Raw genomic sequence first — 27933 nt, 5'->3', positions numbered from 1 at the left:
TAAATCAGGACACTATAAAAGGAACATGAGAGGTGTAGGGATGACAGAGCAAGAGCTGGAAACAAACATCAGTGAAGAATGAAGGCTTTAGTATGTATACTGCTGCTGTTGGAAACCTTTGTGTTTGTCGTTCAGCAGCAGGTAGATGGAGGACTCAATGAGAATGAGATCAGTCAACAGATCAGCTCTGAGGACAGAAGACAGAATCCACCTCAAACAGACACTTTGAGAGCTGAAGCTTCAACTGACAGCCAACAATACTGCAATCTGGGCATCCCTGACATCCATGCAGCACTGAGAGAACTGACCGCCTCCATTACAGAGCAGAAAGGAAACATCAGAGAACTGACCGCCACCGTTACAGAGCAGAAAGAAAACATCAGAGCTTTAGAGACACAACTGAGGGAACAACAGACGTTTATCCTGGAAGAGCTGAAGAAGAAAAATGATGGTATCTCACCAAATCGTTCACTCAATGACCCTCAAAGAAAAACACCTATATAATACATTGTATAGTGTAAATGTTAAAGTTGAGTGTATACGGTGTAAATTGTGTTTTCTATTACAATAATCAGGGTAAATGTCATTTAACAGAATCTTTATTCCTTCACAGAAATTTCAAATGTTACTCTGAGTCAAGTGGAGGAGTTGAGAAAGGAAAATAGAGGTGAAAGTGTTCTTGAATGGTGATAAATTCAGTGTATTAATTCTCAGTGTAATACAGTAATATATCACAATATTGCTTATGTTTTTCAATAACAGACAGAGAAATAGCTTTTTCAGCTGGACTGATGCAATCTGGCAGTGGAAATATTGGTCCTTTTACCACTGAAATCACACTAACCTACAAGAAAGTCTTCACAAACATAGGGAACGCCTACAACCCAGTTACAGGTAATTATCAATGAAATGGAGTCATAAACCCTTCTGCTCCATTCAGACCTCTCTGCAGTTGTGTAATGTGTATAAGAGAATTAAATTATCTGCCATCTTTAAAAACTATTACAGTGTGTTTGGTAATTGAGTAATCATACAGGAAACAACTGATTCTGTATCTCTTGTTATTTGATTCAGGTATTTTCACAGCCCCACTGAAAGGAGCGTACATGTTCAGAATCTCTATATATGGTCATGGTGGAACTCCAGCAACTGCATCCATTTATAAGAATGGAGAGCAGGTGGTTACAGCACATGATGTTCAGGCTCAAGATCGGTTAAACGCCTCAAATGGAGTTGTGTTGATCCTGGAGGTTGGAGATGTTGTCTATGTGAGACTTTGGTCTGGCAATAGGATATATGATAACCAGCATAACCTCAACACTTTCAGTGGTTTCCTACTGTTTCCTTTAAGATAACAAGAGCTTTGCAGAGTGTGATTCCAATAATCCTGAACCTTCAGTGTATGATTTAAGATGAAGCTCATGAAGAATCATTAACAAATGAACCTGTATTAAAAAGGACTAATGTGTGTTTGAAATTTGAAATAGATTACTGTATAAAACTCTTTACAAATGTCTGAGCTGTCTATACATGTAACTTTATATAAAAAGTTAAATAATACCTTTTATAGTTGTAGCTTGTTACTGATCCTTGATCTGTATCTCTTTATCCTACATAAATAAATAAGAGAATAAAGAGACATTGTGTTATTTTCCTTTCCTCATGTTTTCATGAATATTTCCCCAACAATGCTTGCTTTGAAACACTCATGATATCATATTTATCAATCAAATTTTGCAATCAAAATAACAGATTATGAGTGAGGATCCATTTGCAGTTTTATTAACTAGCAAACACAACAATGGCAAGGACGAGGCAGAGGCGATAACAGGGACAGGCAGGGATCAGGGCAGGCGGCAAACGTACAAAGTCCAGGAACAGGCAAAGGTCAGGGCAGGCAGCAGAGAATCAAACACGAGGAACAGTCCAATCAAACACAGGTATAACAATCCACAATAAACGCTCAGAAATGATCACTGGGGCAAATCAAGTCTTCATAACGTGAGCGTGTGTGTGAACTGCTTATGAAGTATGTAGGTGCATCCCAATTCGTGTACTTATGCACTATTCTAAGACGTTTTTAAGTATAAATAGTGCAAGCAGTGCGTTCACACTGAAAATCCCAAAAAGAAAAAGTACACTGTAAATACCCGGATGATGCACTAAATTAACAGAAAAAAATAAAGTGTGGAATGTTGGACACTTCATGCACTCAACTGATGCAGCTTTAATTACGTAGTGGAGGGTGTTACACCTGTCAGCTGTCAGACTCTGATGTTAAATGACAAAATAACCTTATACAATTCACGCACTACATAGATGAGTACATAGTGCATAAGTGCATAGTGTATAGTGCGTCATTTGGGACGCAACTTGTGTGTGTCGTGGTGCAAGTGCGTGAAATCAGTCCCAGGAATGAAGGCGTATGGGAAATGCAGTCTGAATTGAAAACAGTCAATATACAGGTGATGGCTCCCTCCGGTGGTGCAAGGAAGGAGGTGCAGGAGCCTCACTTGTAATACATGCATAACACAAAGGACAAACAGAATATATAAATCTTGTTTATTTTCAGTCTCTTACCAAATTCTGATACATTTTAACACTGTTTAGGTTATGTAATTAAACACCTTCACCTTATTTTTTATTATTCTCAGTTTAAATCTAATCTAAATTATAAATCTAATCTAAATTAAGTAAATCAAATTTAATCTAAATTATAAGCACTTTAAAAAAAACTTACAATCAGACAGAAGACTTTCACTTTATGAGGAAACTAATATGAGTTACCCTAGCCTGCATATGGTCCCCCAGTGGCTAGAAAAGGCGATGGGTGTAAACCGAGCACTGGGTGTTTTGCTTCGCGTTTGAAAAAATGAAAACTCAGACGGCCCAATCTGGAATCTTCCCTATATGTCGTCATAAGGGGAAAGGTTACCTCCCATTTCTCTACTTTGCGCGCCCATGAGAAAATGAGCTACTACAGTGAGATTCGAGCACAATAATTTTTTTTTCATCGAGAGACATCATGCCTTGTAAACGAGCGAATCATGGCAGTGGCTCAGTGTTTGGATGTACAAATGAACACCTTAGTATTTTTTTAGTTCCTTCATCTGAGCCTATGAAGAAACAGTGGGTTAATTTTGTTTTCTCATAGTTTTGTATGTCTGCGCCACACATTTCATCGACGACTGTTTCCTCAATGTGGGCCAATACAGCCCTTACTGTCGCTAATGTAAAGACAGATAGCATCAAGTGTGTGTCTGAATAAACACACTGTAACGCGAGTGTTGTACATTTCTTTACGAGGCTGAATCCAGTTTCTTATTCGCAGCTTCTTATTGACGCTATCCGGTCCACCTTAAAAAACGCGACGCTTCCACGTTTGTAGCTTCTTATTCACGCTCAATTTATACAGTGCGGTTTTTCTGTTTTTCACTCTTTTTAAAGGTATTGTGTTGCTTTTTGTGTATATTTTCAAAACTAAAGGAAAATAAACTATTTTGAAATGGAAATAACACTGATATATCAGCGAAAATAGGCTGCAAAAATATAAAGGCTCATAAAATATAATAGTTTTCTTTGTTTATTGAACATTTCATCAGCTCAACTTGACTTATTCACTCTTTTTATGTTATTATTGTCTATTTTGAGAAAAAAAATAATAAACTCTTCAGAAATGTAAATAACTCCAAAATATCAGTGAAAATTACTGTAGAATTACAAAGGTATATAAAAACAATTACATCATTCTTTTTGCAGGTCATCCTTTGAATGCATTAATGAATAAATTGAATAAAAATAATTCAAACAAATATTACAGATTTCAATATCACAAGGTAACTACCTGCTCCAGCTTGGATCCAGCCTCGGATGACTTCAGATGAAGGATTCCAGAACATCAAACATGGATGATTATACAAAATGATCATGTTGTCATTGCTTTTCATGCACACTACTTTTACTTAACCCTCAGGGGTCTGAGGATTTTTGAGACCCTGGAGAAGTTTTGACATGCCCTGACATTTGTGCTTTTTTCAGTTGTTCATAAACATATTAATGGAAAAAGTGTCATTACACTGTATTCAGCACAAACTAGGCTACAATAATATGTGAGGAACATGTATGTACATGTTTGTGTTTTTGAAGGAATAACGTTTATGCGTGGTTATTGAAAAAACAAAAAACTTAAGTCACTGAAATAAAGCCAAAAAATATATATTAAATCTTTGTTCACAAGACTTCTGGGTATTTGAGGTTGTAGACTAGAGTTTTTGCTTCAAAATGAGGTAAAAATTATGCTGTCTGCTTGTTCATATAAAACAATAGAGAGATTTAAATTTTCTAAAACATCTTTGGTCAAGAAACACAGTATGTGTGGAGGCGTGAATCCTCATGTATAATGGGTGATTCTCACCTGAGAAGACAAAAGAATCACATAATAATGATCTGAAATGACTTGCATATTAATGAGGCCTTTCAGTCAGGTAGGCTGTGAAAAAACCCTGTGATCATGATTCAAATCGCATCATGGTGTAAATCAAACATACAGAAAAAACAGCAATACTGTGAAATATTATTACAATATAAAATAATGGTATTCTATTATATACTTTAAAATACAATGTATTTCTGTGATGCAAAGTGTCTGAACAATTATGTTACCTCTATGGCATTTCATATAGGCTTTTAGCTTAAAAGCATGCACATTTGGAGAAATATTGATGGATTCTCATATGTTTGTCAATTTTCTATACAGAAGAGTAATATTTATTCAGGATTTATTGTCATTACTATGAGTGCTGGATACTGTCAATTCATACTTGCAGCCGGAGGGAGCTCTGTACACCTTTAGTCCACAAATGCCTGAGCACTAAAGAAGAATAGGCAATCCAGGAACTAACCGAACTAACAGAGGACAGAGATCGCTAACTATGGCTATTCAAAACACTTTTCAAGACAATAAATACACAATTGAGACGATGAATGCATGTATTGACTCAGAATTTGCGTCTGAATAGCGCTCCCTCTGTGGGCATGGCCGCATTAGCGGATAATGAGCTGAATCACGGATTTCTGACATGGCTCTCTTTTCATACAGATTACATAAACACAGAATGTTTGTTTTCGATTTGACTTACACGATTTAAAACCTGACATTTCAACGTTTTTTTAGACATAAGTCTAATTTTTTTGTCATTAGTATTCACTAAGTTACAGATTGGACTTCGTTCAGAGGGAGACGACAGATCACGCATCATGTTAGTTTTCTTTATTTTACAAAAAGCACAACATTTTGTTTTTACTCTGAGTGTACACAAATAAAAGAAGATATTCCACAGATTAAAATGGTGTATAACTCTTAATTGTATGTGCAACATTAACGGAGTATTTTGAGTCTCTTTCACACTGGTAAGAAAAAAAACGCGGTGGTATCGCCGGCGATACCCTCAGACCTCAGAGTGTTAAAAGAAGTAAATACTACAATTTGTATAATGTTCTGATATCATCTCATAAAAGAAGACTATTGTGTTTTTGTCACATAGAAACATGAACTTGCTGTAAAGCTTCTTTTGAAATATGTATAGTGAAAAGCGTTTTACAAGTGAATGTGAATTAAATTGCAATTAACTGAAAGAGCCCTTGCATTGTTGGTTACTGTACCATTTTTAAGTTATGGACCCAATCTCACACTACAATTTGGAGAGCCATTATATTGTTGGCTCATTTGGGGTGCTTGACTATCATCATTCAAATTTTTAGACTTTTTTACTCTAGCGTTATGATGCTATGGACCCATGAATTTGACAAATGTGACAATACATTTACAGGAGAAATTGCACCATTAGCCCAATTGGAGGCGCTATATCTCAGCTGCCTTTGAGGGTGCGTTAAAAGTTGCACTGGAGCCTCATATCAAATGCACTTGACTGTCAACATGCACAATTATTATGGACAATTTTACTGTAGCATTTTAAAGTTATGGACCCATGAATTTGACAAATGTGACAATACAGTTAGAGAAATTGCATTATTGGCCCAGTTGGAGGCGCTATATCTCAGCTGCCTTTAAGGGTGCGTTAAAAGTTGCACTGGGGCCTTATTCCAAGTGCACTTGACTGTCACCATGCAACATTATGAGCAATTTTACTATAGCATTATTAAGTTATGGATCTATAAATTTGACAGATGTGACAAAAGTTTCATGAGAAATTGCACTATTGACCCAATTGGAGGCTGTTATGTGGTTGTGTAGTTTTATTTTTAAAGACACATAGGTGGCGCTGAAGCTCTGAATTGGTGGAAGCACGATGACGTCACTGAGTTTCCGGCATAAATAGCGTGGATGGCGACAGTGGAGTCTCTCTCTCGTTGGGCTGGTTTCGCCGGTGTCTCTCTCTGCGATTCCTTTGCTGCAGTCCCTTTTGAACATCTATCGTCCGCTCTCATGGGGCGCTTAGTCTGTGTTTTGTTGTAGTTTAGTTTGTATTTTTGATCTTTCATTGTTTTGTTCGATATGTCTTCTTTATATGGTTAATGTTTAATTTTAACAGTAACGGGTAGTGGATTTGCTTAAAAAGGTCACTGTTTATTAATGTAGTAAGTATAGTGAAGGAAGCAGAGGCCCGGAAGACTCACTCCTTTTGCTTTATCGGAAGCTAGGTAAGAACTATTGGTGAGAATAGCCAGGCAGGCGTTCTTTGTTTCTTTGGCTGTTTTTCCCTACCTGTTTACTGTTAATTCTTTTGTTAATATTTTGTCTAATTTTGTTTGTAACATTATTTATGAATTGTTTATTTTATTTTTTCTATTATAATTAAACGAGGGTGATTTATTGTCCTGAAAATGTCTGTGGCTCTTGCATGTGTGCGGTCCATGTCCTAATTGGAGTTATTATTTTGAACGAGCTGTTAACTCAGACATGGGCCGTAACAGAGGCGCTATATCTCAGCTGCCTTTGAGGGTGCGTTAAACGTTGCACTAGACCTTTATTCCCAATGCACTTGACTGTCACCATGCACATTTTTACTGTAGCATTATGAAGTTATTGACCCATGAATATGACAAATGTGACAATACAGTTAGAGGAGAAATTGCATTATTGGCCCAATTGGAGGTGCTATATCTCAGCTACATTTGAGGGTGCGTTAAAAGTTGCACTAGAGAATTATTCCCAATGTACTTGACTGTCACTATGCACATTTTCAGACATTTTTACTGTAGCATTATGAAGTTATGGACCTATGAATATGACAAATGTGACAATACAGTTAGAGGTGAAATTGCATTATTGGCCCAATTGGAGGCGCTATATCTCAGCTACATTTGAGAGTGCGTTAAAAGTTGCACTAGACTCTTATTCCCAATGTACTTGAAAGTCACTATACAAAATTATGGACAATTTTACTGTAGCTTTATGAAGTTATGGACCCATGAATTTGACAAATGTGACAATACAGTTGCAGGAGAAATTGCATTATTGGCCCAATAGGAGACGCTATATCTCAGCTGTCTTTGAGGGTGCGTTAAAAGTTGCACTAGGGCCTTATTCCCAATGTACTTGACTGCCACCATGCACATTTTCAGACATTTTTACTGTAGTATTTTAAAGTTATAGACCCATGAATTTGACCAATGTGACAATACAGTTAAAGGAGAGATCTCAGCTGCTCTTGGAGTTAAGTTGCTTTTGTTAAATTCATAGGTCCATAACTTCATAATGCTACAGTAAAATTGTCCATAATAATTGTGCACGTTGACAGTCAAGTGCATTTGATATGAGGCTCCGGTGCAACTTTTAACGCACCCTCAAAGGCAGCTGAGATATAGCGCTTCCAATTGGGCCAAATAATGCAATTTCTCCTGTAACTGTATTGTCTCATTTGTCAAATTCATGGGTCCATAACTTTAAAATGCTACAGTAAAAAATGTCTGAAAATGTGCATGGTGACAGTCAAGTACATTGGGAATAAGGCTCTAATGCAACTTTTAACGCACCCTTAAAGGCAGCTGAGATATAGCGCCTCCAATTGGGCTAATGGTGCAATTTCTCCTGTAAATGTATTGTCACATTTGTCAAATTCATGGGTCCATAACTTAAAAATGCTACAGTAAAAATGTCTAAAGATTTGCAAGGTGACAGTCAAGTGCATTGGGAATATGGCTCTAGTGCAACTTTTAACGCACCCTCAACATTAGTTGAGATATAGCACCCCCAATTGGGCCAACAATGCAATCGCTTTTCTAACTGTCACGCTTTGTCAATTTAATGAGTCCATAGCATCATAACGCTAGAGTAAAAAAAGTCTAAAAATTTGAATGATGATAGTCAAGCACCCCAAATGAGCCAACAATATAATGGCTCTCCAAATTGTAGTGTGAGATTGGGTCCATAACTTAAAAATGGTACAGTAACCAACAATGCAAGGGCTCTTTCAGTTCAATGCAATTTAATTCACATTCACTTGTAAAACGCTTTTCACTATACATATTTCAAAAGAAGCTTTACAGCAAGTTCATGTTTCTACGTGACAAAAACACAATAGTCTTCTTTTATGAGATGATACAGAACAGATCAGAACATTATACAAATTGTAGTATTTACTTATTTTAAGTAAAAGTAGTGTGCATGAAAAGCAATGACAACATGATCATTTTGTATAATCATCCATGTTTGATGTTCTGGAATCCTTCATCTGAAGTCATCCGAGGCTGGATCCAAGCTGGAGCAGGTAGTTACCTTGTGATATTGAAATCTGTAATATTTGTTTGAATTATTTTTATTCAATTTATTCATTAATGCATTCAAAGGATGACCTGCAAAAAGAATGATGTAATTGTTTTTATATACCTTTGTAATTCTACAGTAATTTTCACTGATATTTTGGAGTTATTTACATTTCAGAAGAGTTTATTATTTTTTTTCTCAAAATAGAGAAATTTTATGAGCCTTTATATTTTTGCAGCCTATTTTCGCTGATATATCAGTGTTATTTGCATTTCAAAATAGTTTATTTTCTTTTAGTTTTGAAAATAGACACAAAAAGCAACACAATACCTTTAAAAAGCACGAAAAACAGAAAAACCGCACTGTATTGAGCGTGAATAAGAAGCTACAAATGCGGAAGCGTCGCGTTTTTTAAGGTGTACCGTATAGCGTCAATAAGAAGCTGCGAATAAGAAACTGGATTCTGCTGTTGGCGCACGCGATATCCATATTTCCAGATTGCAGAGCTTGATGTAATTGTAAAAAGATTGTAAAAAACTTTTAAGATTTATGAAATATAAAATATGTAAACAGATAAATTATGTTGGCATGGTAGCACATTTTCCACAAAGGCACCTATCTGAAAAGGTATTTGTAATAATGGCAGATGACTAATTTAGTTGCGCTGGTTAGTGTCTATAGCTGATAATTATATATATAATATACGATAGCAAATCAGAGCGACATGAAGAGCCAACAATGTAGGCTAGCATTAGCTACATGATAATAACTTAAACAGCATACATAAACCAACTAAAGTACCGTATCCAGACACAATGTTTTAAACTAACCATTCGGAGATGTCCTGCTGTAGCCGCTGAGTTGCAACTTCTTCATCCGGATCAGATTCTGGGTCAAACTGAAACGCCTGAACGACTGCGTGTCTACGAGCCATTGCGAAACATCCACTGTCAACATTAGCGCATGGTACAGTGGCTGCGAGCTAGTTAAAGCCACACCCACCCTCCGCCTTGCCCCCGCCTCTCTCCTCCTCATTAGCATTTAAAGCTACAGACCCAGAAACGGCACGTCCTGAGGAAAGCTCATTCTGGGACTGGCTTGTAATGGCTGAAATTCTGCACCAAGGCTGAATTTCGGGAAAGAGACCTCAGATACAGTACTAGGGACCACTTAGGCCTATATAAAAGCATCCAAAAAGTAGCATGTCATAGGACCTTTAATGCCATGTGAGGCAGAGTTTAGTTATAAAGTTATAAGTTCATTTATTGATTACAATTAGTATTTCTAGCAGTATATGTATTCTACAAACACTCTAAACAAATATTAAATAAAGTCTAAATATCAAAAAGTTATTCAGTCAAGGCAATATCAGATGATCAAATGATTAAGGTGGTCAATTCAGATTTTATTTACCATGAACCCATGTAACCTTCAGAATCTTTTCACTACAGAATTGCATGTTTTTTTTTTTACTGTGCAGCTATACTTAAAAAAAGTTCTGCTTTAACCAAATTACAATAAAAAAATTGGGTATTCCAAAAGGTTTAATCAGCAAAGATGGGAAGCATCCTCAGGTATACATCACTGGAGAAAACACTCCAAAGGCCTTAAAGAAAAACTGTCAGTATTCAAGATTATGTTCTTGAGATAGTCTCAAAGAGTGAAGTCCAATTATTTGTAAAAGCTGTACTTAAGATGGGACATCCTCCTATAATATGAGAAATTAAGCTAGCCTCAGTGTGTAAATTACTGTTTTTTTCTCTTCTTTATTTCATGTAACAGTTAAACCAATGTTGTACACATAGCCATGTATCATTATGTGTAGCAACAGCAGACTTTTTCCTGACCCTATGTCATCCTCATCTTGTTTTTTTTATGGTAAACCAATGCATTTACTGCCTAACGCTAAAGAACCATGCTAATATAATCAAGCATTCTTGAGGAATGTTTTTAATTTACAGCATGCAAGCTGATCCACACAGTGTGGAATGGATTAAGAGTCACTAAGCACCAATCATTAAATAGCTACCCATTCACATGTTGGAATTTTATAAAATGGCGGCACAAACTAACTCTATGTGCAGCTTAATTAATAAACTGTATTAAAAAGGTTTTTTTGTTGAAATACAGCTCCAGCAATCTATAGCCTATCTTGTAATAGCATACAAAATCTACCCGCATCCTTCAAACATGAATAGAACTTATTTGTAAAAGCTCAATTAAGAGACTCACTCTGCAAACTATTTCAACAAACATTTATGAATATAAATATATGAACATATTATAACAATATTCTTGTGAAACATAACACACACACCTGATAAGTTTGTGGTTTGTGTCCACGTGGACCAGTGAGTGGGGACCCTTGACAGAATATGTTCTTCTAGCAACACAGCCTAAACGTGTTATTCTCTCCAAGATCCCTGCAGAATCCACCCTGTGCATGGATGCTGAAACCTGGTCCATCTGACATGGTGTCCCATCGCTTGCAGTTCACCCTTCATCATTCTATAGCCTATATGCGGCATCTTCAATTTAACTGAGCACACAAGATTGTCCAGCTCCTCATCTGTGAGATTGCTGTATGATCCCGTAACTGATAATCCATACTCACGCATCCGCTGATACACTGTCCTTTTGCAGACACCCAGGAGCTTAGCTACACAGGGGATGGGCAACTGCATGTTGATTAGGTTTTGAAGACATTCTTTAGAAATTACAAGTTTTGGCTGTCCCCTATCACCACCCAGAACCTCTGCATAGGTAGCAGCTGGATAACTCTCCTCTTGTAAACGAAGAAGTCTTAATAAGTCAGATAAAGCACGAACAACACCTTGAGGCAGTTCTACTACATTGGCAAAAGAGCGAACAAGTCCCACTTCGTGACTTAAAACAAAGTGTAAATAATCCAAATCCACAGGCTGACGTCGCAGAACTTCCTGAAGCCTTCTCAGCATTCTCTCCATGAACTGCCTCACAATCAAAGGTTCCTGTAATTAACATTAAAAAAAAAAAACACTCTAATGTGATGACACATGTATCAGTGCTCAAGTTGCCATGACAAGCTACTCTACCTTAGATCTGCCATACAGCTATAGAAATGTTGAATTGGCGCACATTTCATTAAATATTAATTACATTTAAATCAAATAATTTAATGTTAAAAACCACTCTTTCCAGAAATTAGCAAATGCAAAACTTAAATTTTAATTTCACATTGTTATAGAGAGCTAAGCAGAACTCAGTGCAATTCATGAGATAACAAAAGATGTATTGAAATAAACTTGTCATTTCCTTGGATCGTCAGAGCAAAAAGCCATATATAAAACCTAATAGGCAAACATATTTTGATTATTAACCCTCTGGAGTCTGAGGCTGATTTGGGGCCTGGAGAAGTTTTGACATGCCCTGACATTTGTGCTTTTTTCAGTTGTTCATAAACATATTAATGACACAAGTGTCATTACACTGTATTCAGCACAAACTAGGCTACCATAATATGTGAGGAACATGTGTGTACATGTTTGTGTTTTTGAAGGAATAACGTTTATGCGTGGTTACTGAAAAAACAAAAAACTTAAGTCACTGATATAAGGCCAATAAAAGTATATTAAATCTGTGTTCACAAGACTTTTGGGTATTGAAGGTTGTAGACTAGAGTTTTTGCTTCAAAATTATGTAAAAATTATGCTGACTACTCTTTCATTTATAACAATATACTGATTTAGTTTTTGTAAGACACTTTTTGCCAAGAAACACGGTATGCGAGGAGGCGTGAATCTCCATGAATAATGGCTCATTCTCACCTGTGAAGACAAAAGAATTGAATAGTAATGACCTGAAAAGACTTGCATATTAATGAGGCATTTCAGTCAGGTAGGCTGTGAAAAAAAACTTCTGTGATGTCTCAAGCTCATCATGGTATATGAAACATACAGAAAAATTTTATTACAATATAAAATAATGGTTTTATATTATACTTTAAAAATATAATGTATTTCTGTGATGCAAAGAGTCTGAATATAGGCTTTTAGTTTAAAAGCATGCACATTTGGAGAAATATAGGATTCTCATATGTTTATGTCAATTTTCTATACAGAGGAGTTATTTTTTATTTAATATTCATTGTTATCTCTATGAGCGCTGGTGTTTGCAATTCATACTGCAGCCGGAGGGCGCTCTGTGCATTTTAGTCCACAATTCACCTAAGAAGAGATGATATTCCATGAATGGTGTTTACCAATTCATACTACAGCCGGAGGGCGCTAAAGAAACAAAAACTCACTTAAAACTTATCAATAGAAGAAAACAAACAGGAATTTACTGAATGTCTTCCAGAGATCGCTAACCATGGCTTTTTCATCCAGATAAACAATTTTCAAGGCAATAAATACACGATTGAGATGATGAATGCATGTGTTGTCTCTGAATTTGCCTGTGAATAGCGCTGGCTCCGTGGGCGTGGCCGCATTAGTGGGTAATGAGCTGAATCACGGACTTCTGACATGGCTCTCTTTCATACAGATTACATAAACACAGAATGTTTGTTTTCGATTTGACTTGCACGATTTAAAACCTGACATTTCATGTTTTGTTAGACATAAGTATGAATTTTTTGTGATTAGTATTCACTAAGTTACACTTCATTTTCTGAGAACTATCAGATTGGACTTCGTTCAGAGGGAGATGAGAGATCACGCATCATGTTAGTTTTCTTTATTTTACAAAAAGCACAACATTTTGTTTTTACTCTGAGTGTATACAAATAAAAGGAGATATTCTATAGTTTCAATTGATGTATTGCTTATGGCTCTATGACAAAAAATGACAGAGTATTTTAAGTCTGTTTTGCTGCAATGTGAAAAAAAACCTGCAAAACGCGCCGGCGCGTTTTTAGACCTCAGAGTGTTAACTTACAGTCCTCTGTTGGGGTCGCGAATCTGCCATCTCTCTCAACTTCAGCAACACCTCCCTTGACCTGAAGCAATATTCCGGGTTTGTGCTTGTTGTCGATTCTGGTGCTCATGTGACGGCACTGGATTCTGCTGTGCTGGGTGTGATGCTGCTGAATGTTTTGCGTTAGCACGTTTATGAGGCCTTGTGCAGCAGCAATAACACTGACCGCGAACTCCTAAAGAAAAAGAAAGGAGACATCACAGGGCTGGAGACTTAACGCTAACTACCATTAAATACAGATAGAAGCACATTCGCGGCCCTAGGAGTTACTGTGTAACGTTACCTGCGTTTAAGCCGAACTAGCGGCTCAAAGAGAGGCTCTCCGGTGTGTGTGTGTGTGTGTGTGCGTGCGGTTGGGGATGTCAGTAGTGTAACTTACACAGCCGAAGCCCTGCTGTTTATCATGTCAATGTTAACGTCACAGGCTATGTTACTGTTAGCCACTGTTGTGATGTACTCATACTTAGCGGCAACAAGTATATACCGACAGACACCTAACGTTAATTTATTTTTTTGCCAAACCGGACTTTTAGCCTTGTTCGGTGCATATGGTGCTTGACCGGTGTTTATTTTTGACCCTGCATTAACCACAGGTTAAGTTAGCCAACACGGCTAATGTTAGTAATTTACATGTTCCAGTCGACGGCGAAAAAAAACCAGCATAACGGCCGTTAAAAGTTAACCAAACCGGCCAGGTTGCACGTGAATAAACATGTAAATGGCAGAGAAAAAAACAGACTTACTTGCGGCTTGGAAGTTCCCGGTAAACTGGACATTTTGTCACGCCACCATGCCAGAGGCTTCAGAGCTGACGACGGGTTCCAGTAAAGTGACGCAGGCCTACTTCTTCAGTATACCTATATGCAAATTATATGCAAACTACGCTCTACTTACCCCTCCTCTCAGACCCCTCCCCCAGACCCCTCCCCTCTCCACGGCAAAACAGTGACAGAAAGTTGAAACTGAAAATCAGTGACATTGAAAAAAAACTGACACTGTAAAAAAAATCTGTCACTGAAAAAGAGTGACATGAAGAAAAAATCTGAAGATTGTCATTGAAAAATACAAATAAATCCCAATACAATAAAAGAATAAGATTGTAAGATTTTAATTCTTTTATTTTTTCAGTGCCAATACTTGTTTCAATGCCAATACAACTGTTTTCAATGCAAATGTTTCAATGCCAATGTTTCCTTTTTCAGTTCTGCTTTTGTTTTCAATGACAATTTTAATTTGTGATGCCAAATTTTAAAGTCACCATTCTGGCTCCATACCAAAAACGCGTCATCCCTGGGGCACTCTATTGCATCCAGAGTTTATGCATGAGTTTAAAATATCTGTAAAAAATAAAAATAAAAGATTTGAACAGACTCCAAACAGTGCGTTCAGGTTAAACTTTAGTTTATGATTGCACAAAATCATAGAAATTCCCTTTGCATTAAAATATATGATTTTAAACATATTGTATGGGATTAACTTATGTTAACAATATTAATAGAAAGTTTTGTGGGGAAAAAGCAAGTTCTTCCACCCGAAACTTTGTGCTATACAGGCCTATAGGCGCCACTGTAGCTATAGCCTACTCCGACTCAATTCAATAATCACTCGTTGGAAAAGATGAACTGACTGACTGATTTTAGTAGACAAAATATAACTCGATATTGCATTAGCCAACAGTGCTCCAGAGCTCAGCAGTTGTTCTAAACATGTTGTTCTAAACATGTTATTCAAAACTATCACTCTCTGGGACCGAATGGATACTGACGTTATGTTATCATTGAAAACCATTAATTAATCCATTTAAAAACACTAAACTGAACATTAAATAAATTAAATTGCTTACCGTTTTGCAGCTGATCCTTTCTCTCGATCATGAAATGTCGACTGCAGGATTCTCCTCAGGATTTAACCGCCAAAACTCTTTTTCAGGCGGCTGAATTCCTTAATTCCAGCGGTGGCCCGCCTGTGACAAACGAACTCGGGCCGAAAACAGATAACGAGCTTTCAGTCGTGATCGGCCCGTTCAGAAAAAGCCGTCTGTCAGCCGTACAGTCCACACGGCTCTGGCCCATTATCTTTTCACAGACTCTGAAATTGAGTCGATGTTGGCGCGTTTAAACCTGAATCGGCCCAAAAGTGCTTGTTATTTGGGGGCCCGCCTATTACGAAACGAACTCGGGCCGATAGATCTATACCGAGTTATATGGACCTGCCGCGAGTACAACTATTTCAGCCGAGACCGGCCCATAAAGAAAACGCTGTCTGTCAGCCAGATGCGTACAGTCGGCAGAGTTATGGCCCATAATCTTTTCATCGACGTCGACAGTGAGCCGACAGCGCTTTTCTGCCGGAATCGGCCCAAAAGTGCTTGCAGGGCTCTCAAGTTTTGAACTGAGTTCAGAGTGAGATTTCGGCGGCGGCGGCGGCAGCGGCAGCGGCAGCAACGGGGGTTTGGGTGGGGATGGGGGTCTGATATGAAAAATGACACAAATTCGTACAAATAAAAAAATATTTATTTAATTCAGCATTTTAGTGTGTATGTGAGTGAGTGAGTGAGTGAGAGAGATAATGGTAATATATCATACACATTTTATTTTATTTATTTCCTCAACATTATAATGTGAAACAATAAAACATGGTAACCATATTCTGACTCTAGTGTACATTATATGTACATTACGTTCTGCAGTGTTTTTTCCCGCTCGCTGCATGAGCTTATAATGCTTGTTCTTTAGGCCGATATTTTTTGTTTACACATATTGTTTAATGTTTTAAACTGAATGAAAACCTTAAGATAAAACGTAAACTTGTTGTGTATATTACCTAATAATAAGTTTGTTCAGAAATGGTGATGACAACTTGAATAAAATTTTTTAAAACGTCTCTCATTTTCTCAAAATAATCGTTTAATAATTTAATAATAATTTAAAGCTGCTGTCCGCGATTTTTGGCCTCTAGCGGTTAATAAACAGAACAGCACGCGTCTTGCGGAGGAACATTCTAGCCGGAGCTACTTTTCTCCGTGTATGTCTATGGCGAGTCACGCAGTTACTGTGATACTCTGCGGCGGGTCCTACCAGTCATGTCTGAAATAGTCCGAATATAAACACTTATTATAAGTGTACCATAATGATTCAGGATAAGACAAAAACACGGTTTGGAAAATGGATTCATGTTGTATATTCTCATTATATAATTTTTGTAAATTTTTAACACAAAAAGTTGCGGACTGCAGCTTTAAATACACGAATATTCATTTTTTTATTAGCCCAAATATACGAATACAATATTTGGAAAATGCCATCCCTACTAGCTAGGCAAGTTCACGTAAAGTACTCTGGACAACTGTTAACTAACCTACCAGCTGCCTGGACACAAAGATGACTTACTGTACTCATAGTGTATGGTCCCATCAATCACGATCAGTCTGTAGCCAGATGTGAATCAATGTGACTGACAGATGTCCTCTTCTAACTACTTAAGTGAGCACCTGAATCAGTGAGCGAGCCGTGAATCACAGAATGTATCGTTGGAATCAGAACGTAAACATTGTTGTGGCGGGAATATCTAAATCTTACCCGGATACAGCAATTCTATTTTCTGGTTGGCTGTCCGGTAGCTATATTTTTTTATTAGATTAACTGGTGCGTGGCAGGGCCTTCTGAACTCTATGGGAACTCGCTTGATTCCTCTAATAGCGGCGCAACTTGTGCGTTATCCTGGAGATTTCTCTGCGTGAGAAATACAAGGTGTGGCGTGTGAGCGTGTGAACGGGTTGAAATGCGTGTGTCTCACGCCCAATGCGTGAGACTTGAGAGCCCTGTGCTTGCTATCTGGGAAGTGATGTAAAAGTTTTCAAAAATGCTTTAAAAGTGTATCAATATGATATATGATTGTATATAGTCGTGTTTAAAGGTTTATAATATGTTTTATGTGTTAGACGGAAGGAATTTCTTAATGTGAAATGCGCGCCATGCGGTGCTAGTTTGCTTACACTGTGCATAGGCCCTAGGCTGCATTCCACTCCAGTTTTAGACACGCACTCGTGAACTTCCCTACACACTTCCCTCGGGGAATCCCTGCCGCCATTTTGAAGTGCGTTCCACTTCGTGAAGTGGACGAGGGAAGTTAACATGGACAGAATTTTAACCGAGGGACGAAGGCTGCGTTCCAGTTCGGTTTTTAAATGCCCTTCCCTCGCTAACTTCCCTCGGTCTCGTTGACTCGGATGTACGTCATTGTTTACGTCGCACGAGTGTCCACTTCTGGTGGAACCTTTGCAATGGGCTGAACTGGAACGTCCTAAGCCCTTGATCACTTGGAATCCGCAAAGGAGCTGATTTATTATTTATTTTTTGCTCTTACAAATTTGTTTACTATAGCATTCTATATGTATATATGTGTGTTTTAAATGTTTAAAAAATAATTAATATATCATAGAATTGTTTGTGGTAGGGTAAATTAAACGCGATATGCGGTGACGTCATAATCGTGTTGCATTGTGGGTTATGGAGCTGCCTGAAGTGTACATGTGAAGTAGACTCTGGCTGCATTCCACTCCAGTTTTAGACACGCACTCGCGAACTTCCCTACATACTTCCCCTCGGGGGAATCCCTGCCGCCATTTTGATGTGCGTTCCACTTCGTGAAGTGGACGAGGGAAGTTTACGTGGACAGACCCTCGCTCCCTCGATTTTAACCGTCTACTTCACATGTACACTTCAGGCAGCTCCATAACCCACAATGCAACACGATTATGACGTCACCGCATATCGCGTTTAATTTACCCTACCACAAACAATTCTATGATATATTAATTATTTTTTAAACATTTAAAACACACATATATACATATAGAATGCTATAGTAAACAAATTTGTAAGAGCAAAAAATAAATAATAAATCAGCTCCTTTGCGGATTCCAAGTGATCAAGGGCTTAGGACGTTCCAGTTCAGCCCATTGCAAAGGTTCCACCAGAAGTGGACACTCGTGCGACGTAAACAATGACGTACATCCGAGTCAACGAGACCGAGGGAAGTTAGCGAGGGAAGGGCATTTAAAAACCGAACTGGAACGCAGCCCTAGTGTTGGATTGAGCACATGGTGAATTAGCATGTATGTTCTCATGTATGTGCAAATGATTTATACAGAGAGTTTGATTTAATTTGAAATGATTTATTTGGACAATGACATTAATGTTTCATTTTGGCTTTGTTGTTACAAGGCTGTTTTTTTTTTTCTTTGTGAGAATTGTGTTCCTGAATCCTGTCCTTGCTGAATATTCGTATTCCGGTCGGGACTGGCGAGCCATTCCATCCTCTCGTACCTGGAAACAGAGAAAAGAGCGTGAAGTCTGCCGCACTGGTAGGATCAAACAAAAGAGCGTGAAGTCTGCCGAACTGGTAGGATCAAACTATTTTTGCTTTGATTTTTTTTTTTTTTTTTTTTTTCCCGAGTTTTTTCTACCTGGATCTTCAGTGGATAAAACATTGTTTTTTTTCTCTTCTGGATTTAATTTTTTCTTCCACTTTTTGATGAACATTGCTTTATACTCTTGAACTTGAAATTGAGACACTGAACTTAAACACAACTGAACATTTAGACTGAGTTGAATGCAAAAACTGAAGCTCATTGTGAAACAGATTTTAAAAGTATTTAAAATCTGAATGTCTTTGAGGAACTGATTTCAAAACTTAGACACTGATTTTGAAATTGTGTGTGAAATTTATTATTATTTTACTGTTTTTTTTTAATTTTTATTCTGAATCTGAACCTTGATTTGGGTTTTGAATTTTTATACCCTTTTGATATTTTGGGTTTTATTATTCAATTCACTTGTTATTTCATTGCCAATTTAAAAGAGAAGGATTGAAGACTAAAAATCAATCAAAACCAAATACTACATTCTTTTCCCTATTGATTGACTTTATTCTTTATTCTACTTTATTCTGTGTGATTAATTGATTAGAGACTATTACTAGATTATACTATTATACTCATTACTTACCTTTGCTCCTGTGAGACGATCCTTATCTTCTGATTCTGGTCCAAAGGAATCCCCAGTGGTTAATGTGGTTCCTCAAGTGTTTTATGCAGTGACCTAGAGTTAGTTAGAGGAGTGCTACACGCTAGTAGGACCGCGTTACACACATTTATAACATGTGAGTTAAAAACAGCTCTCTATTTGGCAGGTATTGTATTAAAGTCGCCCTTTTTATTCATACAGTTATAACTGCATTATTAATGATTTATAATGCATTTGTAAATGACTTATTACTCATTAACAAACACCTTTATAAACCCTTTACAAAGGGAACCTTAATGTAAAGTGTTACCAGAGAATCTAACACTTCAAACTTCTAACACTCCCTTTTTGTGACACTTGGTTGAACAGTTTTCATTCAGGAGAAATATCCCAATCAACTGTGTACTCCTTCGCCATGTTTTTGTTTGTTTCTTCTATTATTTATGCGATCCAAAACTCCCTAAACTGCCGTGCTCCATATCTCTCCATTCAAATCCTCCTTCCACCTGCTCTCCCTGAAAGCGGCTGCCATTTGCTGACAGAAGGCACAAAATTACCACAATAACCCATATATACCGAAAAGCCCATGTTGTCTACTGTCTGTAGCAATTTGAATTATTACGATAGCGCAAAGGGTTCAAGAGCTACGGTAACATGAATACAGCTTGGTTGGATGTGTCACCGACAACACATCCAGTTTTAAAGGGTTAAACGTGAAATAACTCGTGACCAACACACGGGATTTTGTTGTTCACAAAGGGTTAGTTCACCCAAAACTTTAAGTTCTGTCATTAATTACTCACCCTCATCTCGTTCTACCCATTATGAAATCCGGTTTATTTATCTCCCAATAAATTACCCCCAAAAATACCACATTTAAGTCCAGAGAAATTTCATTTTTGGGTGAACTAACTCTAAGGAATTTCATTGGAACTTTTTCCTTTGGCTGCTTGTGTTTTAAAAGACTATTTTCTTTTCTTTATATTTTCTTCTCCGTGTTCTGTAAAACTGAGCAACAAAGTGCGTTATAAAGGTGATTTACAAATAAATTGAAGTTAAATTGTAATATAATTTGTTTTGGATTAAAGCATCTGCCAAAAGTGTAAATGTAAAATTGATTGAACTCTCCGACAGAATCTATGAGCGAGTAATAATTAACAAAGATAAAAACACAGATCATATTAGGGTACCATAAAACAAGCCAAGGTCAACATTATCATTAGTGCAAGAGTTCCCATAATCTAGGGCATTCTTTTACATGACAAGTTATAAATCAGGTTAATAATTACATTTAATGTTTTTATACACGTCATTTAAGTTGACAAGTTTTGTGCATAAATTCATATTTACATCTGTTGATACAGGATCTGTTGATGCACGTGGAGGAAAAATAACATTGAAAGGGACATTTTGTGGATTCAACAAGTTTACCTCTATTTGCAACATTTGTGGCATGACATCAATCACCAGAGAAAAAAACTTGTTCTTTAGTTTAAAAAAAAAAATGTAAGGCACTTACAATGGAAATAAATGGGACCAGTAGTAAATATTTAAACACAGTTTCAACACTCAAAAAAATAACTCTTTGAACGAACATAAAAAAATCATGGAAAGGATTTCCACATGATTAAGTTGCTTTATTTCAGCATTATGCAATTCTGTTATTCCAATTTCCAATGTACTTACGTTGGGTCAACACAACCAGCTTAGTTTTTTTTTAACATTAAAGGTTTATTTTTACTCTATGCAAAATCCTTTACTAAGGAAGAATCTATGTAAAATAGTTATGTCCAACTTACTCAATTCAATCATGGACAGTGGTTCCACAAGTAAAATCCAATAGAATCAACCAGCATCAAAAAATAATTTTTGAGTGAATAGTATAGCCACAAAGCTTAAAATTATATATGTAAACATGTGACAATAGCTAATGTATTTAATTTAAATAAAGTCACTCAAACTTGCATACGGACGTACATTTTGAGGTAATCATTCCTTAAGGTAACAGCCTGTTTTATTAAGTCCAATTAATACTATTAAAGTGTGAGATATTAAAGTGTGTCAACCTGACAATGCCACTGGATCAGAGCGCTGTCAATCGCTGCTTGATTTGTGAAGTGCAAAACATCATAATTATTAAATCAAAATATAATATAGAAAATAAACAAATATATTATATAAAATATAAAATTGTAATTCTTTCAGCTAATAACACCTCAGCATACAAGCTTACCACAAGATAGCATGAACAATAAAATGCAAGATGTTTTTAATCTTGTCATGGTTCATGTTCAATATAAAAGCAGAAGAAATGGGACATTGTGTGTCTAATCTAAATCTAAAGGGCTGTAAAACATCTGATTACATCTGTTCATGGTTTCTATCTTAATCCTTGTTGTTTGTGTGCTGTTTAGTGATTGTACTGTGGAACCGTCTCAAGGAAGTGTAGCAGAAGTTAATGGACAAGGAAGTGTACAAGAGGTTAGTAGAAAACATGGTTTGAACCCATTAGTCTGAATAAATGACCTGTGCATGTTTTTTGGATCTTAGAGTTATGTTGTTGTGCTTTTTATAAGACACTACACAAAAAAAATAATAGAAATTGATAGCCACAGTCCAATGATAGTATCTGTTGTGTGATGCCTTGTATAATATATATGCCTAAAATAATATATGTATAATATATATGCCTTGTAGATACAGTTATATGTGTTGATGAAGCCATATGTTTTAAAATAATGCTTTCAGACTCTGAGGATGACCGTCCAGGTCATCTGTGATCTGCATGATGCATCATGTTCTATAGGATCATCATGTTTTTTAGGGTGATCCAGGGGATTAAAATGTACAGTATAGCCTATCTTTCAGACCTAGTGGAATAATAGTAACTAATAATAGTAATTATTACTCCACTAAGTCTGAAATATATATTGTATTGTATCTATTAATAGTAAATATGTAAGGTTACATAAAATGGAAATAGTCAAAGTAGGCTAACTATGTTACCTCAAATGTGTACTTAATGGTTGGATTCCACAACTGATAATATAACACATGTAAATGACAATACAACATTTACTGTCGGTGTCATAATATTTACTAATGACTTATTTTTGAGATATTTTGAGATATTTTCTATTGCACTTCTGATTTGGGTGTGAGATTCTCCGATTTTGGGTGCGCTGGATGTGATGTGATGGAATCAATGGTCCAGTTGGCATTTTCACTCCAAAATGGCGTCTGTGTTACCGAAGCGCCTCCTAGTGGGTGTTACCAAAAAAGCATCAGAGTTTCCTGGATTCTGTGCTCTGCCTTACGTAAACCTCACCCTGATGTGTCTGCATCAGGTCAGTAACTAGTAGACATGTGTTCTTCCTACAGTACGTAGTCAACCACAATGCCTATTACTGCCATGTGTAATGTTGCCACGAGGCCGCAGCGTTAAATGTGTCACGTGTGTCACATAATGTGTCAAAGAATGTGTCACAAAAATCACCTCCAGGTGGCACAAAGGGACGGTTTGCAACATTGCATAAGACTGCTGTGACATTTGTACTTTTAAATACAGATTAAAAATAAATAAATAAATAAAATGACTGGTTGTAGTAGTAATAATAATAATAATATTTATTCTTGGCTAATTATTTATCATGTAAGTGTTTAATGTTCCAGCCATTTGACTACTGTTACAGTGACGGCAGACAAATGCTTGAAACTACATTCAATAATTCACTGATGTATTTCGACAGGTCCGACATGCACATTGAAACATTTATTCCTGTACAACCCAGATCTCTGTGCATAACATGCAGAAAAAGAGTCCATTAAATTAAGAAATTGTGGATCATATTTATTATTAAACCATTTCTTTGTAAGTGAATTAAGAAATTGTTAATCACTTTTTATTACATTTTTCCTTTTTAAATTAATTAAGAACCTGTTGATCACTTTTTATTAAATGTTTCTTTGTAGTCTACTAAACGTGAGAACATTGTTAGGCTATGAAGTTCTTATGAATTGAAAAATGAAGAAAAAAAAGGCTAAAAGGAAGGTACAATTCAACTACAGTGGAATTAAAACACAGGGACGAAATATCCCAATCAAACACCCTCATGTTTTGAATTATTATTAAAACATGAAAGTTTATTTTCCCCCCGCATTTCAGCACGGGGCTCTGAAACTGGCCCTGACATTTTCAACACAGACCTATATAACTATCGCAGGTTTGAATAGAGAAATTAAGACGACACAGTGTCAGTAAATTAAAAGTTAATAATATGAACGTGCTTTGGTCCTGTAGTGGCCTAATTGTTAGAGAGTCAGACTTGTAACCCAAAGGTCGCAGGTTCGAATCTCAGTACCAGCAGGAATTATCGGTGGGGGGAATGACTGTACAGAGCTCTCTTCCACCCACAATCCCATGACTGAGGTGAGACCCTTGAGCAAGGCACCGAACTCCCAACTGCTGGTATAGTAAAACGGAGTAAATCTGATCAAGCAATGCATCTGATTCTGTTTGAATTCTTCAAGAATTCAATGGCCTGTTGTCAATTATTCCTAAATTAAAGCGCAGTCCATGAAAAGTAAACACAATTTTGACATTTACTGTACTGTTTGAATTCATTTTAAACCGCAAATTCTTGCACGAATGCTTACATTTTCTACATGTAGTTATGTGGATGTTTATGTATGATTTTTAAAATGTTATTGATAGTATTTGTTTTATCTCCACATGGGGCAGTTGACTGCTACTCGCGAAAACGAGCTGTGATACGTCTACTCCATAACATATGAAAATCTATAGTTATAGCACCACTTAGCGGCCAACAGCAGAAATAAAATGAACCACGACGGTATCCGCTGCAACAAAAACGCATTCTGGTTGAGTACCATCTGAATGTGGAGTAGTGTACAAAATTAGAGTATAAATCCTTTAATTTAAAGATGTGAATAGCTTTTATATACAGTAGTTCTGTTGTGTTTGTTTTATGTTTGTTCTGACAATAGACATGACTCTTTTACTCACTGGAATTGAAATATTTTAAAACAACATTCAGAAGCCACATTAAAGCAATTCTTAGGTGGCTTTCTATGCATTTGTTGTGTGTACTTATTGCAGTAGTACACACAAGGGCATTGCACAAGATACACTATATTGCCAGAAGTATTGGGACACCCCTCCAAATCATTGAATTCAGGTGTTCCAATCACTTCCATGGCCACAGGTGTATAAAATCAAGCATCTAGGCATCTGCTCCTACAAACATTTTTGAAAGAATGGGTCGCTCTCAGGAGCTCAGTGAATTCAAGCATGGCATTATGGTGTGGGGTTGTTTTTCAGGGGTTGGGCTTGACCCCTTAGTTCCAGTGAAAGGAACTCTTAATGCTTCAGCATACCAAAACATTTTGGACAATTTCATACTCCCAACATTGTGGGAACAGTTTGGGGATGGCCCTTTCCTGTTCCAACATGACTGCGCACCAGTGCACAAAGAAAGGTCCATAAAGACAAGGATGAGCGAGTTTGGTGTGGAGGAACTTGACTGGCCTGCACAGAGACCTGACCTCAACTCGATAGAACACCTTTGGGATGAATTAGAGCGGAGACTGTGAGCCAGGCCTTCTCGCCAACATCACTGCCTGACCTCACAAATGTGCTTCTAGAAGAATGGTCAAACATTCCCATAAACACACTCTTAAACCTTATGGAAAGCCTTCCCAGAAGAGTTGAAGCTGTTATAGCTGCAAAGGGTGGTTTTCCCTTCACATGCTATAAGGTTACCGACCGCTGAGAGAGAGGAATCAGATAAAGAGATAAACTTCCAATAAGCCTGGAACATTTCTTTGTTCATGATTCACAATCAACTTTAATTACTCTGCTTTATCTGAAGCAATGTAAATCAAGTACAAAAGACAGTAAATCAGGATACTATAAAAGGAACATGAGAGGATGTGGGGATGACAGAGCAAGAGCTGGACACAAACATCAGTGAAGAATGAAGGCTTTAGTATGTATACTGCTGCTGTTGGAAACCTTTGTGTTTGTCGTTCAGCAGCAGGTAGATGGAGGACTCAATGAGAATGAGATCAGTCAACAGATCAGCTCTGAGGACGGAAGACAGAATCCACCTCAAACAGACACTTTGAGAGCTGAAGCTTCAACTGACAGCCAACAATACTGCGATCTGGGCATCCCTGACATCCATGCAGCACTGAGAGAACTGACCGCCACCGTTACAGAGCAGAAAGGAAACATCAGAGAACTGACCGCCACCGTTACAGAGCAGAAAGGAAACATCAGAGAACTGACCGCCACCGTTACAGAGCAGAAAGAAAACATCAGAGAACTGACCGCCACCGTTACAGAGCAGAAAGAAAAGAACAGAGAACTGACCGCCACCGTTACAGAGCAGAAAGAAAAGAACAGAGAACTGACCGCCACCGTTACAGAGCAGAAAGGAAACATCAGAGAACTGACCACCACCGTTACAGAGCAGAAAGAAAACATCAGGGCTTTAGAGGCGCGACTGAGAGATGAGATGAACAAGAAAAATGAAGGTACCTCACCAAAACGTTCACTCTTTTATCACTCTTTTATCAATGATCCTCAATACATTGCATAGTGTTGGAAACTTTTTCCTCGTCGAAGCAGAGACCAGGAGACATTGGGATATCTTTCAAGCAGAAGTTAATCTTTATTGAGAAACGTGCTGTGTGTGTTGCTGTAGTCATCCAAGTCTAACTAAGGGATTGTACTTGGTAGTTCATATACATTCAAGGGGGAGGGATCAGTCCATTCCCTACATTTCCCAGCCATGATCTAATCAGCATAACTGTGTCATTCAAATGCATAGGTGCTAATCCAATCAGTCGGACAGTATCGTCCATACCTTTACATTATCATAGAGACAAAAGGACTGCTGTATCTTGAGTTTGTCCTGCCAAATGGTCAGGAAGAGCATGAAGACAAAAGGTTAATTTCACAGACCCCTGGGCTGCCTGTCTTGATCTCCTTATTATCTTTACCTCAAAATGTAAAATACATTGTACATAACCTTTTCAGTTCATATACTATTACACTGAAACCTAGTACAAATTTGTAATCCCACAATAGTCTAAATGTTAAAGCTGAGTGTATACTGTGTAAATTGTTTAGATTATCTATTAGTAGTCTAAATGTCATTTAACAGAATCCTTTTTCCTTTACAGAAATGTCAAATCTTACTCAGAGTCAAGTGGAGGAGTTGAGAAAGGAAAATAGAGGTGAAAGTGTGCTTGAATGATGTTAAATTCAGTGTATACATTCTCAGTGTAATAGAGTAATATATGACAATATTGCTTATGTTTTTCAATAACAGACAGAGAAATAGCTTTTTCAGCTGGACTGATGGAATCTGGCAGTGGATATGTTGGTCCTTTTACCACTGAAATCACAATAACCTACAGGAACGTCTTCACAAACATAGGGAACGCCTACAACCCAGTTACAGGTAATTATCAATGAAATGGAGTCATAAACCCTTCTGCTCCATTCAGACCTCTCTGCAATTGTGTAATGTGTAAAAGAATTAAATGATCTGCCATCTTTAAAAACTATTACACAGTGTGTTTGGTAATTGAGTAATCATACAGGAAACAGCTGATTCTGTATCTCTTGTTATTTGATTCAGGTATTTTCACAGCCCCACTGAAAGGAGCGTACATGTTCAGAGTCACTGTATATGGTCATGGTGGAACTGGATCATCTGCCTCTATTTATAAGAATGGAAAGCACATGGTTGTGTCATTTAATTATCAGGCTCAGGATCGGGTAAACTCCTCGAATGGAGTTGTGTTGATCCTGGAGGCTGGAGATGTTGTCTATGTGAGACTTGGGACTAACACGAGGATAGCAGATAGTGAGAATAACCACAACACTTTCAGTGGTTTCCTACTGTTTCCCTTAAGAGAACAAGAGCTTTGCAGAATGTGATTCCAATAATTCTGAACCTTCAGCGTATGATTTAAGATGAAAATCTTTAACATATGAACGTCTATTAATGAGGGAAAATGCATGTTTGAAATTTGAAGTAGATTACTGTATAAAAGTCTGAATCTATAAATGTAACTTTATAAAACAGTTCCAGCACTGAGACAGACAGGACCCATGAATCTCTCATGTGACTCAAAAGTGTTTTGTTAAAGTAGTAAAGAATGTTAAATACATTTTTAAGTGTAACTTGTTAC

General features: G+C 37.2%; 2 protein-coding genes across 2 annotated transcripts in view; both read left to right on the top strand.

Moving 5' to 3' along the window:
* The window catches only part of LOC125252765 (heavy metal-binding protein HIP-like), a 40701-nt gene extending 39254 nt beyond the window's left edge, over positions 1-1447 (top strand). Inside the window, exon 4 of the mRNA XM_048166330.1 lies at positions 1075-1447. Coding sequence (XP_048022287.1) covers positions 1075-1355 — 281 coding nt within the window. The 3' untranslated portion in view covers positions 1356-1447. The remainder of the gene's footprint in view (positions 1-1074) is intronic.
* LOC125252766 (multimerin-2-like) lies at positions 26-27885 on the top strand. Its single transcript, XM_048166331.1, has 4 exons — positions 26-451; positions 614-667; positions 27066-27197; positions 27378-27885. The coding sequence occupies exons 1-4, from the start codon at positions 79-81 to the stop codon at positions 27677-27679; spliced, it is 861 nt and encodes a 286-aa protein (XP_048022288.1). The 5' UTR covers positions 26-78; the 3' UTR covers positions 27680-27885.
* Positions 27886-27933: the final 48 nt, after the last annotated feature.

The sequence above is a fragment of the Megalobrama amblycephala genome, linkage group LG18 (genome assembly GCF_018812025.1).
Source record: "Megalobrama amblycephala isolate DHTTF-2021 linkage group LG18, ASM1881202v1, whole genome shotgun sequence".
Taxonomy (NCBI): domain Eukaryota; kingdom Metazoa; phylum Chordata; class Actinopteri; order Cypriniformes; family Xenocyprididae; genus Megalobrama; species Megalobrama amblycephala.
Note: the sequence above shows the minus strand (reverse complement) of the source record. Positions and strands in the feature narration are given on the sequence as shown.